General features: G+C 53.6%; 1 protein-coding gene across 15 annotated transcripts in view; it reads left to right on the forward strand.

Annotated features, from left to right (window-relative positions):
* SHANK3 (SH3 and multiple ankyrin repeat domains 3) overlaps window positions 1-16264 on the forward strand; it is a 703681-nt gene that overhangs the window by 638341 nt on the left and 49076 nt on the right. For 14 of the 15 annotated variants that reach the window (XR_010600169.1, XM_065589968.1, XM_065590332.1 and 11 more), the window contains 2 exons: window positions 10025-10160; window positions 14321-14401. Coding sequence is in view for 14 of the 15 variants with exons in the window: in XM_065589968.1 (XP_065446040.1) it covers window positions 10025-10160; window positions 14321-14401 (217 nt within the window). In the remaining variant the exon portion in view is untranslated. The remainder of the gene's footprint in view (window positions 1-10024; window positions 10161-14320; window positions 14402-16264) is intronic. The other variant, XM_065590128.1, reaches the window with a different exon arrangement.

Below are 16264 nucleotides of genomic sequence, written 5' to 3' on the forward strand. Positions count from 1 at the left end.
GTTTTTCCTGCCACAGGGATGTTAAATTTAATTATATGATGGTCACTGTTACCAAGTGGTCCAGCTATATTCACCTCTTGGACCAGATCCTGTGCTTCACTTAGGACTAAATCAAGAATTGCCTCTCCTCTTGTGGGTTCCAGGACTAGCTGCTCCAAGAAGCAGTAATTTAAGGTGTCAAGAAACTTTATTTCTGCATCCCGTCCTGAGGGGACATGTACCCAGTCACTATGGGGATAGTTGAAATCCCCCATTATTATTGAGTTTTTATTTTTACAGCCTCTCTAATCTCCCTGAGCATTTCACAGTCACAATCACCATCCTGGTCAGGTGCTCGGTAGTATATACTACTGCTATATTCTTATTATTCAAGCATGGAATTACTCTCCATAGAGATTCTGTGGTACAATTCGGTTCATTTGAGATCCTAGGGTATTCCCCATGTCCCCTTTGGTGCCCATGGCTCACCCGTCTAGTCAGAGCCCACAGGCACTCAGGCCTCATCCCAGGCTTCTCAGAAAATGCCCCATAATGATCCTCGGTGGGCAAGGACATACGCCTCCCACTCCCCTGCCAGCTGCACCGCCCCTCTCCTCCGCCAGTGATGGCTGGCAAAGGGGGAGGGAGGCACTTCCAGCAATGCCACCCTACTAGGGCTGTGATGGGGGAGGGGGTGGCGGTGAAGAAACTCCCTCCTGGGGTGTGAGACACCCCTCTGCTCTCCCCCATCCAGGCTGGAGGGGGTGGTAGAGAGACCCGCTGCCCCTGCACCAAGAGTGGAGTGAGGAAGCAGAGGGGCAGTGGAAGAAATAGAAGCCCCACACTAAGGAAAGCAACAGGCCGGGGCACAGCATCATCTGTGACGAGGTGGGGAGTGGGGCGCGGCTGGTGTCAGGGTGGGGGGGCGCCGGATAAATGAATTGGGGGTTGGGGAAGGGAGCTTGGTGTGGAAGATTATCAGGGGAACTCTGTTCTGTTCAGGTTCTTATGTGGCCCTTTTTACTGCGATAGCTGAGCAGCATGCAGTGAGTGACGGTACAAGCAGGTGTCCCGTGTGGGTCTTGCTTTCTCTCCATCCCCAAGGAGGAATTGTGTGGGCTTTTTAAAAATAATGTAGCACGTTACATGTGCTCTATGCTGACGTACGTAACGGCTGGCCAGAGAGATGTGCTTGGCACTTGGAAGGGAAGGGGGTGAGGTTTTGGTGATGCTTAGTGCTGGGGGAGTTCGTTCCACAGGAGAAAGCTCTGTCTCCTGCACAAATGAGCTTTACCCTCGCAGTGGACACTAGAGCTCCCAAGTGCAGTTTCCCCTCCCCCCAGGGCTCTAGTGATCTTTTAGCTACCCGCGGCCTTGAATATGAGGACCAAGAACTTGAACTCGACTTGATAGTCTTTGGTAACCAATTAGGGAGCAGAAGACAGGTGGGATGTGCTTGCGGTCACCCGTGCTGCTGAGGAGACATTGCAGTGTTCTGTACCAATTGGAGTTTCTTTTGGGTGACTCTTTCGTGCCCAGGTATAGTGCATTGCTGGAATCCAGGCAGGAGGTAACAAAAGCATGTATAAATGAAGCCAGGTCATTGTCTACAGGGATGGGACAGAGTCTCTTAGCCAACCACCACTCTCCAACTGCCCAGGCCAGGCTGTGCAAGGAGGAGTTTCTGAGCTCAGGGGCTCCCCCAGCCATACACTGCCTGATTCCCATGCCTGTGGGAAGGGGGCACCCAGGAGCTGGCCTGCTGGCTCTCCAGGGGTGAGCCCTACTGCTTGTGCCTCCCTGCCAGGCTGGCAGCTCCAGCCCCGGGCTCGCCCGCACTCACCTCCTCTCCGGCAGCCCAGGCTCACCAACACTCAGATGGTGTCCCCCTGACCACAGCGTCCTGGGTGGTCACCCACCCCTAAGGCCGGCTGGCCCTGGTCCCATCAGAAGAAAACCTAAGGGGAAAAGGCATTCAGGAAAGCTGGCAATTTCTCAAAGAGACAATAGAACATAAGAACGGCCATACTGGGTCAGAACAAAGGTCCATCAAGCCCAGTACCCTGTCCTCTGACAGCGGCCAATGGCAGGTGCCCCAAAGGGAATAAACAGACAGGTTATCATCAAGTGATCCATGCCCTGTCATCCAATCCCAGCTTCTGGCAAACAGAGGCTGGGGACACCATTCCTGCCCATCCTGGCTAATAGCCATTGATGGCCCTATCTTCCATGAATCTATCTAGCTCCCTTTTGAACCCCGCTATAGTACTGGCCTTCATAACACCCTCTGGCAAGGAGTTCCAGAGGTTGACAGTGTGTTGCGTGAAAAAATACTTTCTTGTGTTTGTTTTAAACCTGCTACCTATTAATTTCATTTGGTGGCCTCTTGTTCTTGTATTATGAGAAGGAGTAAATAACACTTCCTTATTTGCTTTCTCTATACCACTCATGATTTTATAGACCTCTATCATATCCCCCCTTTAGTCGCCTCTTTTCCTGAAAAGCTGAAAAGTCCCAGTCTGATTAATCTCTCCTCATATGGAAGCCGTTCCATACCCCTAATCATTTTTGTTGCCCTTTTCTGAACTTTTTCCAATTCCAATATATCTTTTTTGAGATGGGGTGACCACATCTGCATGCAGTATTCAAGATGTGAGCGTACCATGGATTTATATAGAGGCAATATGATATTTTCTGTCTTATTATCTATCCCTTTCTTGATGATTCCCAACATTCTGAGGAATCATCATCCCAACATTCCCAACAATATTAGAGGCACTACAGCAAACAATCCCGATGCGCAGGAGAGATAGGAAAAACAGAAAGTGTCCAGTATGGCCCCACCAGGAGCTCTTTAATGACCTGGAAATCAAAAAGGAATCCTACAAAAAGTGGAAACCTGGTCAGATTGTGGAGGAGTATAAAAGAACAGCACAAACATGTATGGACAAAATCAGAAAGGCTAAGGCAAAAAAAAGCAAAGGACATAAAGGGCAGTAAGAAGAGGTTCTCTAAATACATTAGGAGCAAGAGATGACAAAGGAAAGTGTAGATCCTCTAGTCAGAAGAGCTAATAAGGAATGACATCAAGAAGGCTAAGGTGTTCAGTGTGTATTTTGCCACAGTCTTTGATAAAAAGATTAAGTGTGACCAGATGCTTAACACAATTAACATTAACAACAAGGGGGTGGAACACAATCCAGCACAGGGGAAAAACAAGTTAAAGAATATTTAGATAAATGGGATATATTCAAGTCTACAGAGCTTGACAAAATTCACCTTAGGGAACATAAGGAACTAGCTAAAGCAATGTCGGAACTGTGAGCCGTATCTTTGAGAATTCCTATAGAAGGGGTGAGGACTCATAGAGTTTAAGGCAAGAAGGGACCATCGTAATCAGAGGACTGGAGAAGGGTAAACATAGCACCTATCTTTAAAGGGGAAACAAAGAGCACCTGTGGAATTATAGACCAGTCAGCCTAACTTCTATACCTGGAAAGATAGTGGAACAAATTATTAATTTGTAAACAACTAAGGGATACTAGGTTATTAAGTAATAGCCAGAATGGATTTATCAAGAACAAATCATGCCAAGCCAACTGAATTTTCTTCTTTGGTAGGGTTACTGGCCAAATGGATGGGGGAAAGCAGTAGACGTGATATATCTTCATTTTAGTAAGGCTTTTGACCCAGTCCCACATGACGTTCTTGTAAGCAAACTAGAGAAATGTGGTCTAGATGAAGTTATGATAAGGTGGATGCACAACTGGTTGAAAAACCATTCTGAGAAAGTAGTTATCAATGGTTCACTGTCAAACTTGGAGGATGTGTCTAGTAGGGTTTTACAGGCTCCTGGATCCAGCACTATTCAATATTTTCATTAATGACTTGGATAATGCAGTGGCGAGTATGCTTATAAAATTTGCAGATGACACCAAGTTGGGAGGGGTTGCAATGTGATGCCATTGCAAAATAGGCTACTATCATTCTAGGGTGTATTAATAGGAGTGTCGTACGTAAGACATGGGAGCTAATTGTCCCACTGTACGAGGCCTCAGCTGGAGTACTGTGTCCAGTTGTTGGCGCTACTCTTCAGGAAAGATGTGGATAAATTGAAGAGAGACCAGAGGAGAGCAACAAAAATGATAAAAAGTTTAGAAAACCTGACCTACAAGGAAAGGTTAAAAAAATTGAGTGTTTAGTCTTGAGAAAAGAAGTCTGAAGGCAGGACCTGAGAACAGTCTTTCCATCTAAGGGCTGTTATAAAGATGACTTTGATCAGTTGTTCTCAGTGTCCCCTGAAGGCAGGACAAGAAGCAATGGGCTTAATCTGCAGCAAGGGAGATTTAGGTTAGATATTAGGAAAAGCTTCCTAACTCTGAGGGTGGTTACGCTCTGGAACTTTCAAGGCAGGTTGTGGAATCCCCGTCACTGGAGGTTTTAAGAGCGGGTTGGGCAAACACCTGTCAGGGACACTCTAGATTTACTTGGTCCTGTCCTAGCGCAGGGGCTGGACTAGATGACCTCTGGAGTTCCCTTCAGCCCTACGATTCGATGATTCTGTGATCTACACGGGACTGTGCCCCCCCTTGGTATCTGGCTCTGATGCTTGCTTTGTGAGGGCAGACTTACATCCTTGTTTAGCTAGAACTCCTCAGCCAACCACCTTCAGGAGGGCTGCACGGCTCGCTGGGCTCCTCCCATGGGAATGTGCAGAGGTCAGCCTGAAGGAGGATCGGTTACTCGCCAGTAACCGTCAGTCTTGGTGCGTATTGTCCCTGCACGGTCACACTCCCTGACCGCTTTCCCCTCTCCCTTGGAGTTCCACTCGCGTCAGTCCCGAGAGGCTCGCAGAGGGAACTGCTCCAGTTGGGGCTTCATGAGCCTTCTTTTCCTTTGGCTGCTCACACTGGTGCAGCCCCGTGGGCACAGCTTTCCGGGGGCGCCAGAGCCCAGCGGTGCTGCAAGACCCACCTTGCCCTGCTCTAAGCACAGCTACGTGGCCTGCTGTTACTGCTCATGCCCCAGGCTGTAGGGACTCCTGCCGAGTCCCCTGCTCTGGTCTCCACCCCTCAGCATACCAGTAGCCACCCCTGCAGCCCTGACTTTCCACGCTGAGATCAGACCAGCGCCATGACCCTCAGCTGCCCAGCCAGGGGCCTACTGGAAAGGTTGCCATTGGCGTGAGCTCCATAATGGAGCTGGTGCTGGCAGAAGATGTCACACCATGGGGGTCAGCTCCACCACGTGGTTGACATGCCCTTCCCCCTTCCTGACACGGCAGGGGCAAGGGGGTGCAGGAGGCGGCTACTCCAGTGCAGATTTACCTCCCCTCCAGGGACGCTTTGTGCCACATCATGGGGGTATCTGGGCGTTGTAATGGCCTGTGATACACAAGGGGTCAGACTGAGCGAGCTGGTGGCCGTTTTCAGCTTAAACTCTGTGATGCTATTAAATTGTTGTTAATGATGCAGAAAATCGTTAAATCTCAGGAGAAATTTCCTGTCTGTCAGAGCAGTAGGACAACGGACCAGACACCAGCTCCTTCACTGGAGGGTTTTAGGAGGAGGCTGAAGAGCCACCTGTCTCGGATGGTTTAGACACAGCACATCCTGTGTCTTGACGGGGGGTGTACTAGATGACCCTTGTGGTCCCGTCTAGCCCTGTGGGTCTGTGATTCTGTGGAAAGGCAGACGTGTTCAGTAACTGTTTCTGGTCTGAGTTTGTAAAGATGCAGGATGATCTAATCGTATCACATGAGGATGATGAAGTATTTTCCATTCACTAGTAACTGAGCAGGATATTGGATAACTTCTACTAGGGAGAAACATTTTCAAACCAGCAGGTCCAGATAACTTGCATTCCTAAAAGAGTTCACTGAGGAGCTCTCTGTCCTGCAGATGTTAATTTTTAATCAATATTGGAATACAAGGAACACTCCAGAAGAGTGGATGCTAATATTGTGCTAGTAGTCAAACGGGGCAAGTGGCATGACCTGGACACATGTAGGCCGGCTAGTCTATCAGTTCTAAGCAAAATAACAGAAAAACCAATACAGGATTCAACTAATTAAGGCTTAAAGGATAGGAATGTAATTCATGCCAGCTAGCGTGGTTTTATGGAGCATCGGTCTGGTCCAAGAAACCGGATTTAGTTCTAGGATGCGATTACAAGTTTGGTTGATGAAGACGACTGCGTAGATGTAATATACTTAGACTTTTGTACAGCGTTTGACTTAGTACAACAGGACATTCTGATTACAAAATTAGCACTGTACGGCTCGATAGAGCACATGTTCAATGGATTAAGGAGTGGCTAACCGACAGATCTCAGACAGCTGTTGTCAGTGGTGAATCAACATTGCATGTGAGTGTTTCTAGTGACGTGCCACATGGATCAATTTTAGGCCTGATGCTACTCACCATCTCCATCAATGATCTGGGAGTGAAACATGAAATCACTGCTGATACAATTTGTGAATGACACAGAGGTTGGTGGAGTGGTGTATAGTGACGAGGACAGGGCAGTCATACAGAGCGATCTTGATCACTTGATAAGCTGGGCCCACTCAAACAAAATGCCTCGTAATACAGCCAAATGCAAAGTTATATAGCTAGGAACAAGAAATGCTGGCCATGCCTACAGACTGGGCCCGTGTCCTGGAAAGCTGCGACTCTGAAAAGGATTTAGGGGTCTGTCAGGTTCCTTCCCCACTCTGAACTTTAGAGTACAGATATGGGGACCTGCATGTGAACCTCTAAACTGAATTACCAGCTTTGATCTGCTTTTGCTGCCGCCACCCAAATAGTTTGAGTCATTTGGGAAACTCTGTCTTCCCCCCCAAAACCTTTCCCTCCCTGGGTAGCCTTGAGAGACTCCTCCACCAATTCCCTGGTGAACACCGATCCAAACCCCTTGGATCTTAAAACAAGGAGGAATTAATCATTCCCCCTTCTTTCCCCCACCAATTCCTAGTGAGTCCAGATCCAATACCCTTGGATCTTAAAACAAGGAAAAATCAATCAGGTTCTTAAAAAGAAGGCTTTTATTAAAGAAAGAAAGATAAAAATCATCTCTGTAAAATCAGGATGGAAAATAACTTTACAGGGTAAACAGATTCAAAGAGCCCAGAGGAACCCCCTCTAGCCTTAGGTTCAAAGTTACAGCAAACAGAAGTAAACTCTCTAGCAAAAAGGAACATTTACAAGTTGAGAAAACAAAGATAAACGTAACATGCCTTGCCTGGCTGTTACTTACAAGTTTGAAATATGAGAGACTTGTTCAGAAGATTTGGAGAGCCTGGATTGATGTCTGGTCCCTCTTAGTCCCAAGAGCGAACAACCCCCAAAACAAAGAGCACAAACAAAAGCCTTTTCCCACTCCCCCCCACCCCCAGATTTGAAAGTATCTTGTCCCCTTATTGGTCCTTTGGGTCAGGTGTCAGCCAGGTTACCTGAGCTTCTTAACCCTTTACAGGGAAAAGGATTTTGGAGTCTCTGGCCAGGAGGGATTTTATAGTACTGTACACAGGAGAGCTGTTACCCTTCCCTTTAGAGTTATGACAGGGTCGAAGTGACAAGCAGCTCAACTTGCTCTCCGAATGCTTGCGATTGCAAACAAACAAACAAAAAGCACTAATGCAATTCTTAGATGTATAGCTAGCGGAGTAGCGAGTAGGCGCAGTAAGGATTTGATTTTACCTGTGTATATGGCATTGGTGAGACCAATACTAGAATACTGTGTACAGTTCTGGTGTCCACATCTTTAAAAGGATGTTGAAAAATTAGAGACCATGACCTCCTGAATATCACAGGCCTTTTCGTTTTGCCCAGTTACTCCTGTATTTCACCCAACAGTTTGTTTGGCTAGAGCATCTCTTCCAGAAAGGCATCTAGGCTTGGTTAGATGACATCAACTCTCTTTAGAGTTTGTTCCAGTGGTTAATCAGCTGCACTGTTAATAAATCTAATTGGTCTGTCTTTAATTTCAAGCCGTTGGTTCTTATTATGCCTTCCTCTGCCTTTGGTACCTGGCATTTTCTCTCCATGAAGGTACTTATACAGTGTAATCAAGTCACCTTTCAATCTTATTTTTGATAAGCTAGACAGATTGAACTCCTTCAATCTCTCACTGTAAGGCGTTTTTCCAGATCTCATCTTTTTCTTTTTTTATGTTCTCTGCAACCTCCAATTTTTCAACATCATTTTTCTAGTGTTGACACCAGATCTCTATGCAGTTATTCCCACACTGGTCTCATCAATGCAGCGTAGAGAGGTAACATCACCCCCCTCCTACCTGCTCCTCTTGTCACACAGGGGTGATGTGGATATAAATTCCTTGAATGTTTGAGAGTCTCTCCGATGCTGTGTGGATGAACACCATAGAAAAGACCACGAGGAAATGAATAATGCTCTATTCAGGGCAGGCTTTGGCTGGTGTCCAGTACATAAGGCAAGGGTCACTAAAAGAAATATGAAAAAAATAGTGAACAGCTGTTCATCCTGTGCACTGAATGAGCCAGCGGTCCTGTGGACGACAGTCTCATAATGCATGTGCACAAGGGGGCAGAATTAATGTTGCACAGGCAACATAAACTGGCTTGATTTCACAACCTTAATAGTGTTCTTTTATCATATAGATTTTCTTTTTAAACATTTATTTTATTTACATTCTGTTACCAATAGATAAAGTAAGTGTCAACTGTCCTCATCTGCCCGCCATCTAGCCCCCATTAGTGAACTCACGATCACAATACTAGTGGCTCTTGGCGTATACAGCACTTTTCATCAGCAGCTGTCAAAGCACTTTACAAAAGTGGGTACTCAGTGGTATCCCACCTCTGTGTTACAAAGGAGGTGACTGAGTCACAGAGAGCTTGAGGCCAACACTTCCAAGCATAGGTGCCCAGAGCTAGGCATCCATGTTTAGGCACCTAGATCTGTGCTCTGATTTTCAAAGGTGCTGCACACCTCCACTTACGAGGTTCCTGTGCTCAGCACCTCTCAAATTCAGGCCACTTGTTTAAGTGACTAACGGGTGCCTGATTTTTTCATTTCTTCCATTTCGTGCTAGTCTACATCCTATTGCATGTCATGAGGCCTCGGATCACAACCAGACTGTTTGTGACCCAAGAAGTCTTTAAAAAGCTGGATTCTAGCACTAGAAACTGGGGGAAGAATGATACCCAACATGGCGCCTACTGATTGCTGAAAAGATTTACCAAACATGCTGATAAGGGAGGAAATTTGGGGGAATTAAACTCAGGGCTAGAAACCAGAAATTCCTGGGTTCTCCTTTGAGTGATTGTCCATACCCAGATTCCACTCATGGTGTGCATGCGTCCCATGTGCCTGAGATCAGAGTTGTTTGTCTAGCAATGTCCAGCGTGGCCACAGATGGTAGGTACAGTTCATTACTATGCCAGTTGGTGTCACAGTAGTAGATTTTTCAGAGTAGGTTCCTTTGTACCAGCAGATTGCTTATTTTTCTTCCTAGTTCTAAGTCTCCTGGTTTCAAACACTGGCCCTTATGTGTGGTGCTGTGCCCATAAAACACGTTAATTCTGTTTGGGGGAGTCGTCGGCCACGGTAAATGTGCGATACGTAAGTCATTTACACCTAGGTCTTGACAGGGAGGCTCATCTCCAGATATTTCTAATGGACACATCAATGAGACGGGCTTTGGCCCCCGGGTCGTTTGGCCCCACTGTACACGAGCTGACTGTATCTGAGTGCTTCTGTTAGCACGGTCTCTGCAACCTCTCAAATCCCATTAGCTATGGCTTCAGACCTGACACTGACTCCCTCTGTGATCTTGGACAGTTCATTTCCCCTCTCAGCCTCAGTTTCCCCATCTGTTAACTATTAACTACAGAGCAGTAAAGAGGCTCTGTGCAGGTGACCTGGGTTTCCTGTCCGCGACACATCTCCAGTGTGCTCTGCAAGTTCAGAACATAGCCTGGGGCCCCTAAGGCCCCTGTGTTCCTGCTGCCTGCTTGCTGTGGTTGGGCAGCGCTTGTGCTGATCAGTGTCTCTTTGTGTCCCAGGTGAATGGTGTGAATGTGGTAAAGGTAGGGCACAAGCAAGTGGTGTCGCTGATCCGGCAGGGGGGAAACCACCTGGTGATGAAGGTTGTCTCCGTCAGCCGCAAGCCAGAATCAGAAGAAGTCGTCCGGAAGAAGGGTAGGTGTGGAATGGCCTGGTATTTCTGAGCAATGAACAAGTGAGCTCCGTCTCATTCGGCAGGTTGTCCCCCCGGCTCAGCCTAGCCATTCGTTACACTGGGTTCAGTCTCCCACCAGCCCAAGCTCTCGGTACCTCTGGAAGCCTTTCTCTGCTGCCAGGGCCTGTTATCCCTCTTCCCCTGGGGCCCTTATCTCACCAGCCCGGCTCATTTAACCCGGGGGGCACTGGCTGACAGTGAAGTGGGCCTCCAAGCTAAAAGCATGAGTGGCTGCAGTGTGAGCTGAAGAGCTGTGCCCCTGCTGCGGGCACCGTAACCACTTGTATCCTCACCAGATTGGCACAGCGTGGGCTTGGACCCGTGGGTAATACTTTGCCATTAGTTACCCAGGGCCTGTTTACTGCCCTGGCCCAGTCCAGCGAAGGGGAGAGCCGCTGCCTGCTGCTCTGTCCCTGGTGACGGGAGACTGGCTCCCTGTCTGTGAAGCTAGACGGGGTTTCACAGCAATGGTGGGGAGGAAGTGAAGGTGCAGTGGCTCTCTGGGTGCAGCCTGAGCTAAACCAGGCTGGAGGGACCAGCCAGCCTGCACAGACACCCCTGGGATGCACTTAGCACGGGAGACACTGCAGCATAGGCCTACGGGCACCACGTCGGCCAGAGCACTGGACTGCGCGAAGCAGGAGAAGGTGTCCCAGCGCGGGATAAGTCTCAGGCTGGCGGCTCCAGCCCGGATAGAACAAGGGAGTCCTGTCCAGAACAACGTACTAGAGACCAGTGGTACCAGGCACCTTGGGCTCAGGATGGCATGCCAAGGGCTCCCCCTTGGGCTGAGAGAACCACCCGGACTCTGGCTCTGTAGGGCATCCTGAAGTGCCCCCTCTAGCTTCTGCCCGGCAGAGCCCCCCAGTGTTCACCAAGAGATGGAGGGCTGGGATCTACCCTCAGAGCTCAGGGGAATTAGGGGAGGGAGGCCACAGGGAGCCAGGCATGGCTTCCTTATCCTGAGCCCCGGAGGCTCTTAGGCCCTTTAGCCAATGGAGGACAGGGCAGAGCAGAGCTCCGTTCCACCATGCCCCCCTGCCCTGCGCCTCACCCCTTTCCCGGGCCCTTGGGGTGTCTGGCAGCTTTATGCAGGGGAATTATTCACGCAGCATCTACGTAAGCAGCTGTAGAGGACTGGAGAATTCAGCCCTGAGTTTATAGGCTTTCCTTGGCAAGCTGTTGCACCCACAGACCACCCAGCGTGGACCCAAAGACACGTGAGGCTTTGTCAATTCCCAGGCTCTGTGCAGGAGGAGTCTTTGCGAAGTGCTTGTCAGGCGAAGGGAATTTCTTCTGGTTTCTGGCACAGCTCCTGCCATCTAGAGCTTTTCCCAGACTGGCCAAAGGGGCTTTTCTTCAAGGGTGGAGAGGTGCCGGATGCGGATCATGCCCCTGGCCCAGAGGGAGAGGGACCAGGTGGGGATCGTGCCCTTGGCCCAGAGTGGGAGGGGCCGGGTGGAGTTTTTTCCACAGAAGGGAGGTGCCGGGTGCAGCTCATGCCCCCGGCCCGCAGGGGGAGGTGCCGGGTGGGGGTCGTGCCTCTGGCCCGGAGGGAGAGGTGTTGGGGGGGGGTCGTGCCCCCGGCCCGCAGGGGGAGGTGCCGGTTTCGGCTCGTGCCCCTGGCCCGGAGGGAGAGGTGCTGGGTGGGGATCGTACCCCCGGCCGGCAGGGAGAGGTGCTGGATGGGGGTCGTGCCACGGGGGGAGGTGCTGGGTGGGGATCGTACCCCCGGCCGGCAGGGAGAGGTGCTGGATGGGGGTCGTGCCACGGGGGGAGGTGCTGGGTGGGGATCGTACCCCTGGCCCAGAGGGAGAGGTGCTGGGTGGGGGTCGTGCCACAGGGGAGGTGCCGTGTGCGGATTCTCTCCTGTGCTGAGCCAGGGAGGTGTCTGGGGCACGTGGAGCGTCGGGAGGCCGTTAGAGGGGGAGGGTGGTTGCAGGGGAGAGGCCCCTCTTTCCCCCACGCCTGGGACCCGCGTGGAGCTTCCAGCCGACAGCAGCTCCCTGGGGAGGTTCCGAGCAGTCTGACCCCCTGGCAGCCGGGCCAAGGGGAGGCAGCTGCCGGCGCAGGTCCGAGCGAGTGCTGGGGTAGCGGTGAGGGGCTGTGTGGCGAAGGAGCCTGTTCCGGTGGGGCGTGTGGCTGGGCGCCAGCCGCTGAGGGAAAGGGAGGACTGAGGCGCTCGGAAAGCAAGACACGAGGAGAGGGGGAGGGAGGCAGCTCTGCGCTGACACTAAGAGCTGTAATTATATTGTCACTGCTCGAGAGCACGAGTCGGGGGAAAGACTGAGGCGCAGGAGCTGGTGCTGGGATCTCTGCCGGGGCCGCTTCCGCCTCCTCTTCCCGCGCCTCCAGCCTCTTCTTCCCCTGCTCTCCGGCACCAGCTTCCTCTCCAGGCCTGCTGTGGGGACCTGCCTCAGGCTGGCAGCGGCTCCTAGGGACCAGACACCTGCTCTTTCTAGCGGAGTGAGTGTGTGGGCTGGTACCCAGGCCCTGGCCTCACCGAGCCGGCTGGTATCCGCCCTGACCTCACCAAGCCGGCTGGTACCCGCCCTGACCTCACCGAGCCGGCTGGCACCCGGGCCCTGGCCTCACCGAGCCGGCTGTTATCCGCCCTGACCTCACCGAGCCGGCTGGTATCCGCCCTGACCTCACCGAGCCGGCTGGTACCCGAGCCCTGGCCTCACCGAGCCGGCTGGTATCCGAGCCCTGGCCTCACCGAGCCGGCTGGTACCCGCCCTGACCTCACCGAGCCAGCTGGTATCCGCCCTGACCTCACCGAGCCGGCTGGTACCCGCCCTGACCTCACCGAGCCGGCTGGCACCCGCCCTGGCCTCACCGAGCCGGCTGGCACCCGCCCTGGCCTCACCGAGCCGGCTGGCACCCGCCCTGACCTCACCGAGCCGGCTGGCACCCGCCCTGACCTCACTGAGCCGGCTGGTACCCGCCCTGACCTCACCGAGCCGGCTGGCACCCGCCCTGACCTCACCGAGCCGGCTGGCACCCGGGCCCTGGCAGGCTCCCCTTGGCTGGAGGAAGATTGCTTCTGTGAGGCTCTGATTGCCCGGGAGCCCAGGCCACTGTGCCCCCCGCCGCAGAGCTCTGCCTGTGCTGCCCTCCTCTCCTCCCGGCCCGGGTCTGCCTGTTTTCCTGGCTAATGGAAGCCTGTGTGGGAACAGCGTTCTCCGCCTGAATCCGCCCCTGTTGGGGTCTCTGATGCAGGCAGCTCGGCACCAGCCTGAAGCTCTGGTTCCCATGGCAACGCCTGAGCGTTGAATCCTGCATTGTTCCAGCCGAGCAGGCGAGGAGGAGGCACCTGAAGTGAAGAGGAAAAGCCTTCAACTCGTCTCCACTCCCGTGAGCCCATGGCATGGCACCTCTCTCCGGCAGACCCACCGGTGGGCCTGGCTAGGGAGCCCCTCTCCCCAGCTCTGCCCCTCGCCACAGTACCCACTGCTCGTGGGCTTTGCCTCATGCGCCACGTGGCCCCTCAGCTTGGCACAGAGACGTCAATCTCCAGCCCTTCGCTGGGGCCCTGACACCGCAGCCGGGCCTGGATCCAGCCTGAGTTCGGAGACGGGGCGAGGTGGGCGCTGGGCACTGCAGGATGGACTCCCCGCCAGGAGCTGGGGAGTGAGAGGCTGAGAGCCCGGACTCTGTCCCCCTCTCCCACCCTCCGCCCATGGCGTGCACAGAGGGGAAGCAGCCAGCCAAGCTGTTTGCCGACTCACCCAGGCAGCCAGCTGCCTGAGGGTGAATTTGAGAGAGGCTTTCACAACCTGAGCATCTCCTGGCACTTCAGGGGTGCGAGTAGCCCAGGGACCATGGCTTGGACTCTCGCATGCTGAGGGTCTGTGGTCACCTGGGCACAGGACGCTCCCTTGCAGACCTCAGCAGCCCCTCAGTCCCGGGGCTGCCCTGTGCCCTTGGGACCCTGTGACTGGGACAATGAAGAAGTTTGCTTCCACACGCAGCCTTAATAAGATTCTGCAGCAGTGCGACTCCTCGTCCCGCGAGTACGAGGAGATCCAGGCTGTGGAGAAGAAGTGGCACCTGCACTTGGCCACTCCTCGCAAGTTCCTGGACAGGAAGTGCAAAATGCCATCTCTCTTCCTTTCAGCCCCACCGCCTCCCAAGAGAGCCCCCAGCACCACCCTGACGCTGCGCTCCAAGTCCATGACGGCCGAGCTGGAGGAACTAGGTAAGCAAGGGCACGGGGGCAGACGCAGGAATGCCCAGGTGCATGAGGAGCATGCGCGGGACATGGAAAGTGTAGGGACACGCCCAGCAAGAAGCCACACGCAGCACAGGCTTCCCTGGGTGGGGGGGCAGGTGGGAGCTTGGAGGGACGTATGCACCACTCCACACACGGAAGTTTCTGCAGTGCTTGGCCCTGTGCAAAGCGTCACTGCCACCAGCGCAGACGCAGCCAGCAGGAGCAGAAAACCTGCGCAGAACAACCCGATCCCCGGCGTCTGCACTGCCCGTGCTCGGGGGTGGGGCCCTACAAGAGTGCTTCCAGGCAGCCGTACATCCCCCCTGGCTTGCACACGTGCTATTCCCGGCAGCCCCCACCCCCTGCATGTGTCCAGTAGCCCAGTGTCTTCTGCCCTTCCAGGGGGACCCCGCCCGCTTCCGGGTGTCACCACGGAGCCCCCCTTCCCCCACCCACTTCCTGGGGTCACCACAGAGCCCCCCTCCACCACTTCCTGGGGTCACCACAGAGCTCCCCTTCCCCCACCCACTTCCTGGTGTCACCACAGATCCCCCTCTTCCCCCCTGTTCCTGGAGTCACCACAGAGACCCCCTGCCCCCCATACTTCCAGGTATCACCACAGAGCCCCCCCTTCCCCGCCACTTCCGGGTGTCATCACGGATCTCCCCCTCCTCCCCCGTTCCTGGGGTCACCACAGAGCCCCCCCTTCCCTGCCTGCTTCCAGGTGCTCCAGGGAGCCCCCAAGCGCTTCCCGTCCGTCCTTGTGGAGCCCTCGCCGATTCCAGGAGCTCGGACATTCCTGCAGAGGCCCCTGATCCCATGGCCGCCTGCCGGCCCCCTGCACACACTTCCACGTGCGTCAGGGCTTCCACAGCCTGGGGATCACACTTTGTTTCTTATGCTTAGAAACGATCCCCTGTTCCAGGCCAGAGTCTGCCCAGTGCCCTGCAGGGCAGCTGCAGTGGTGCCTGCCTAGGGTGTGCGTGTCGGCTGGGCTGGCTGGGTCAGAGAGATGGGGCAGGGGCGTGGGCCGGTGCAGGTGCTAGCTAGCCGCAGGCACCAGCGGTAGTCAGGAATCTCCTTCCCCCCTGTGCCCTTGTGCCCCCAGTCGTGTTGCACGTCCCTTTGTGCTGTTCAGGGATCCGGGGCTGGAACCGAGGCGCGTGCTGAGCTCCGGAGCCAGGAGGGATCCTGCACAGTACCTGTCTGCCCCGGGCCTGGCTCATCATTGCTTGGACACTGAAATGTAGCAATGTATCCACCTCTGCCTCTGAGCATCATGCAGTGGGAGGAGAGATGCTGGGGTGGGGAGGGTCTCCTGTCCCAGCCCCTCCCTCTAGAATGGCCTTTCTCACCCAGCTGTGCCCTTGGCTGGGTTTAGGCTGGCCCTACTGCTCTTTAAACAGAACGTTGGAGTCCACGGTTTCCTTAAGCTTTTGTGTCCAGTCTCCCCATCGCTGACCTGGCCCCGGGCAGGAGCAGCCCTTCGGTGTCAGGCCCTTGCACCCTCAGCCAGGCACCGAAATCTAGGTATTGGAGTCTGATAAGGTGTCTCAGGAAGGTCCTGATTCCTTGCCCCCGCCCCAGCAAGGGGAAGCGCTGGGTTTGGACCGTGGGCATTAGGTTGGACCTCGGGCCAGTCCGGGTCATCTCCTCTTTCTTGCTTTTCCCTTTGAACATGTGGGCCACAGCTGCTCAGTGCTTGGTGGTCCCAGGATTCTGCCCCAGGCCTCCTGCTCTCACAGGGCTTCTGATCAACTTGATGAGGGCCCCTGAGGATGGTGAATGCACTCTGACAGGGAGCACGGGGCTGGCTGTCATCGGAGACTGGCATGTTCCAGGCGTGGG

This window comes from Chrysemys picta, chromosome 1 (assembly GCF_011386835.1).
Source record: "Chrysemys picta bellii isolate R12L10 chromosome 1, ASM1138683v2, whole genome shotgun sequence".
Lineage (NCBI taxonomy): Eukaryota > Metazoa > Chordata > Testudines > Emydidae > Chrysemys > Chrysemys picta.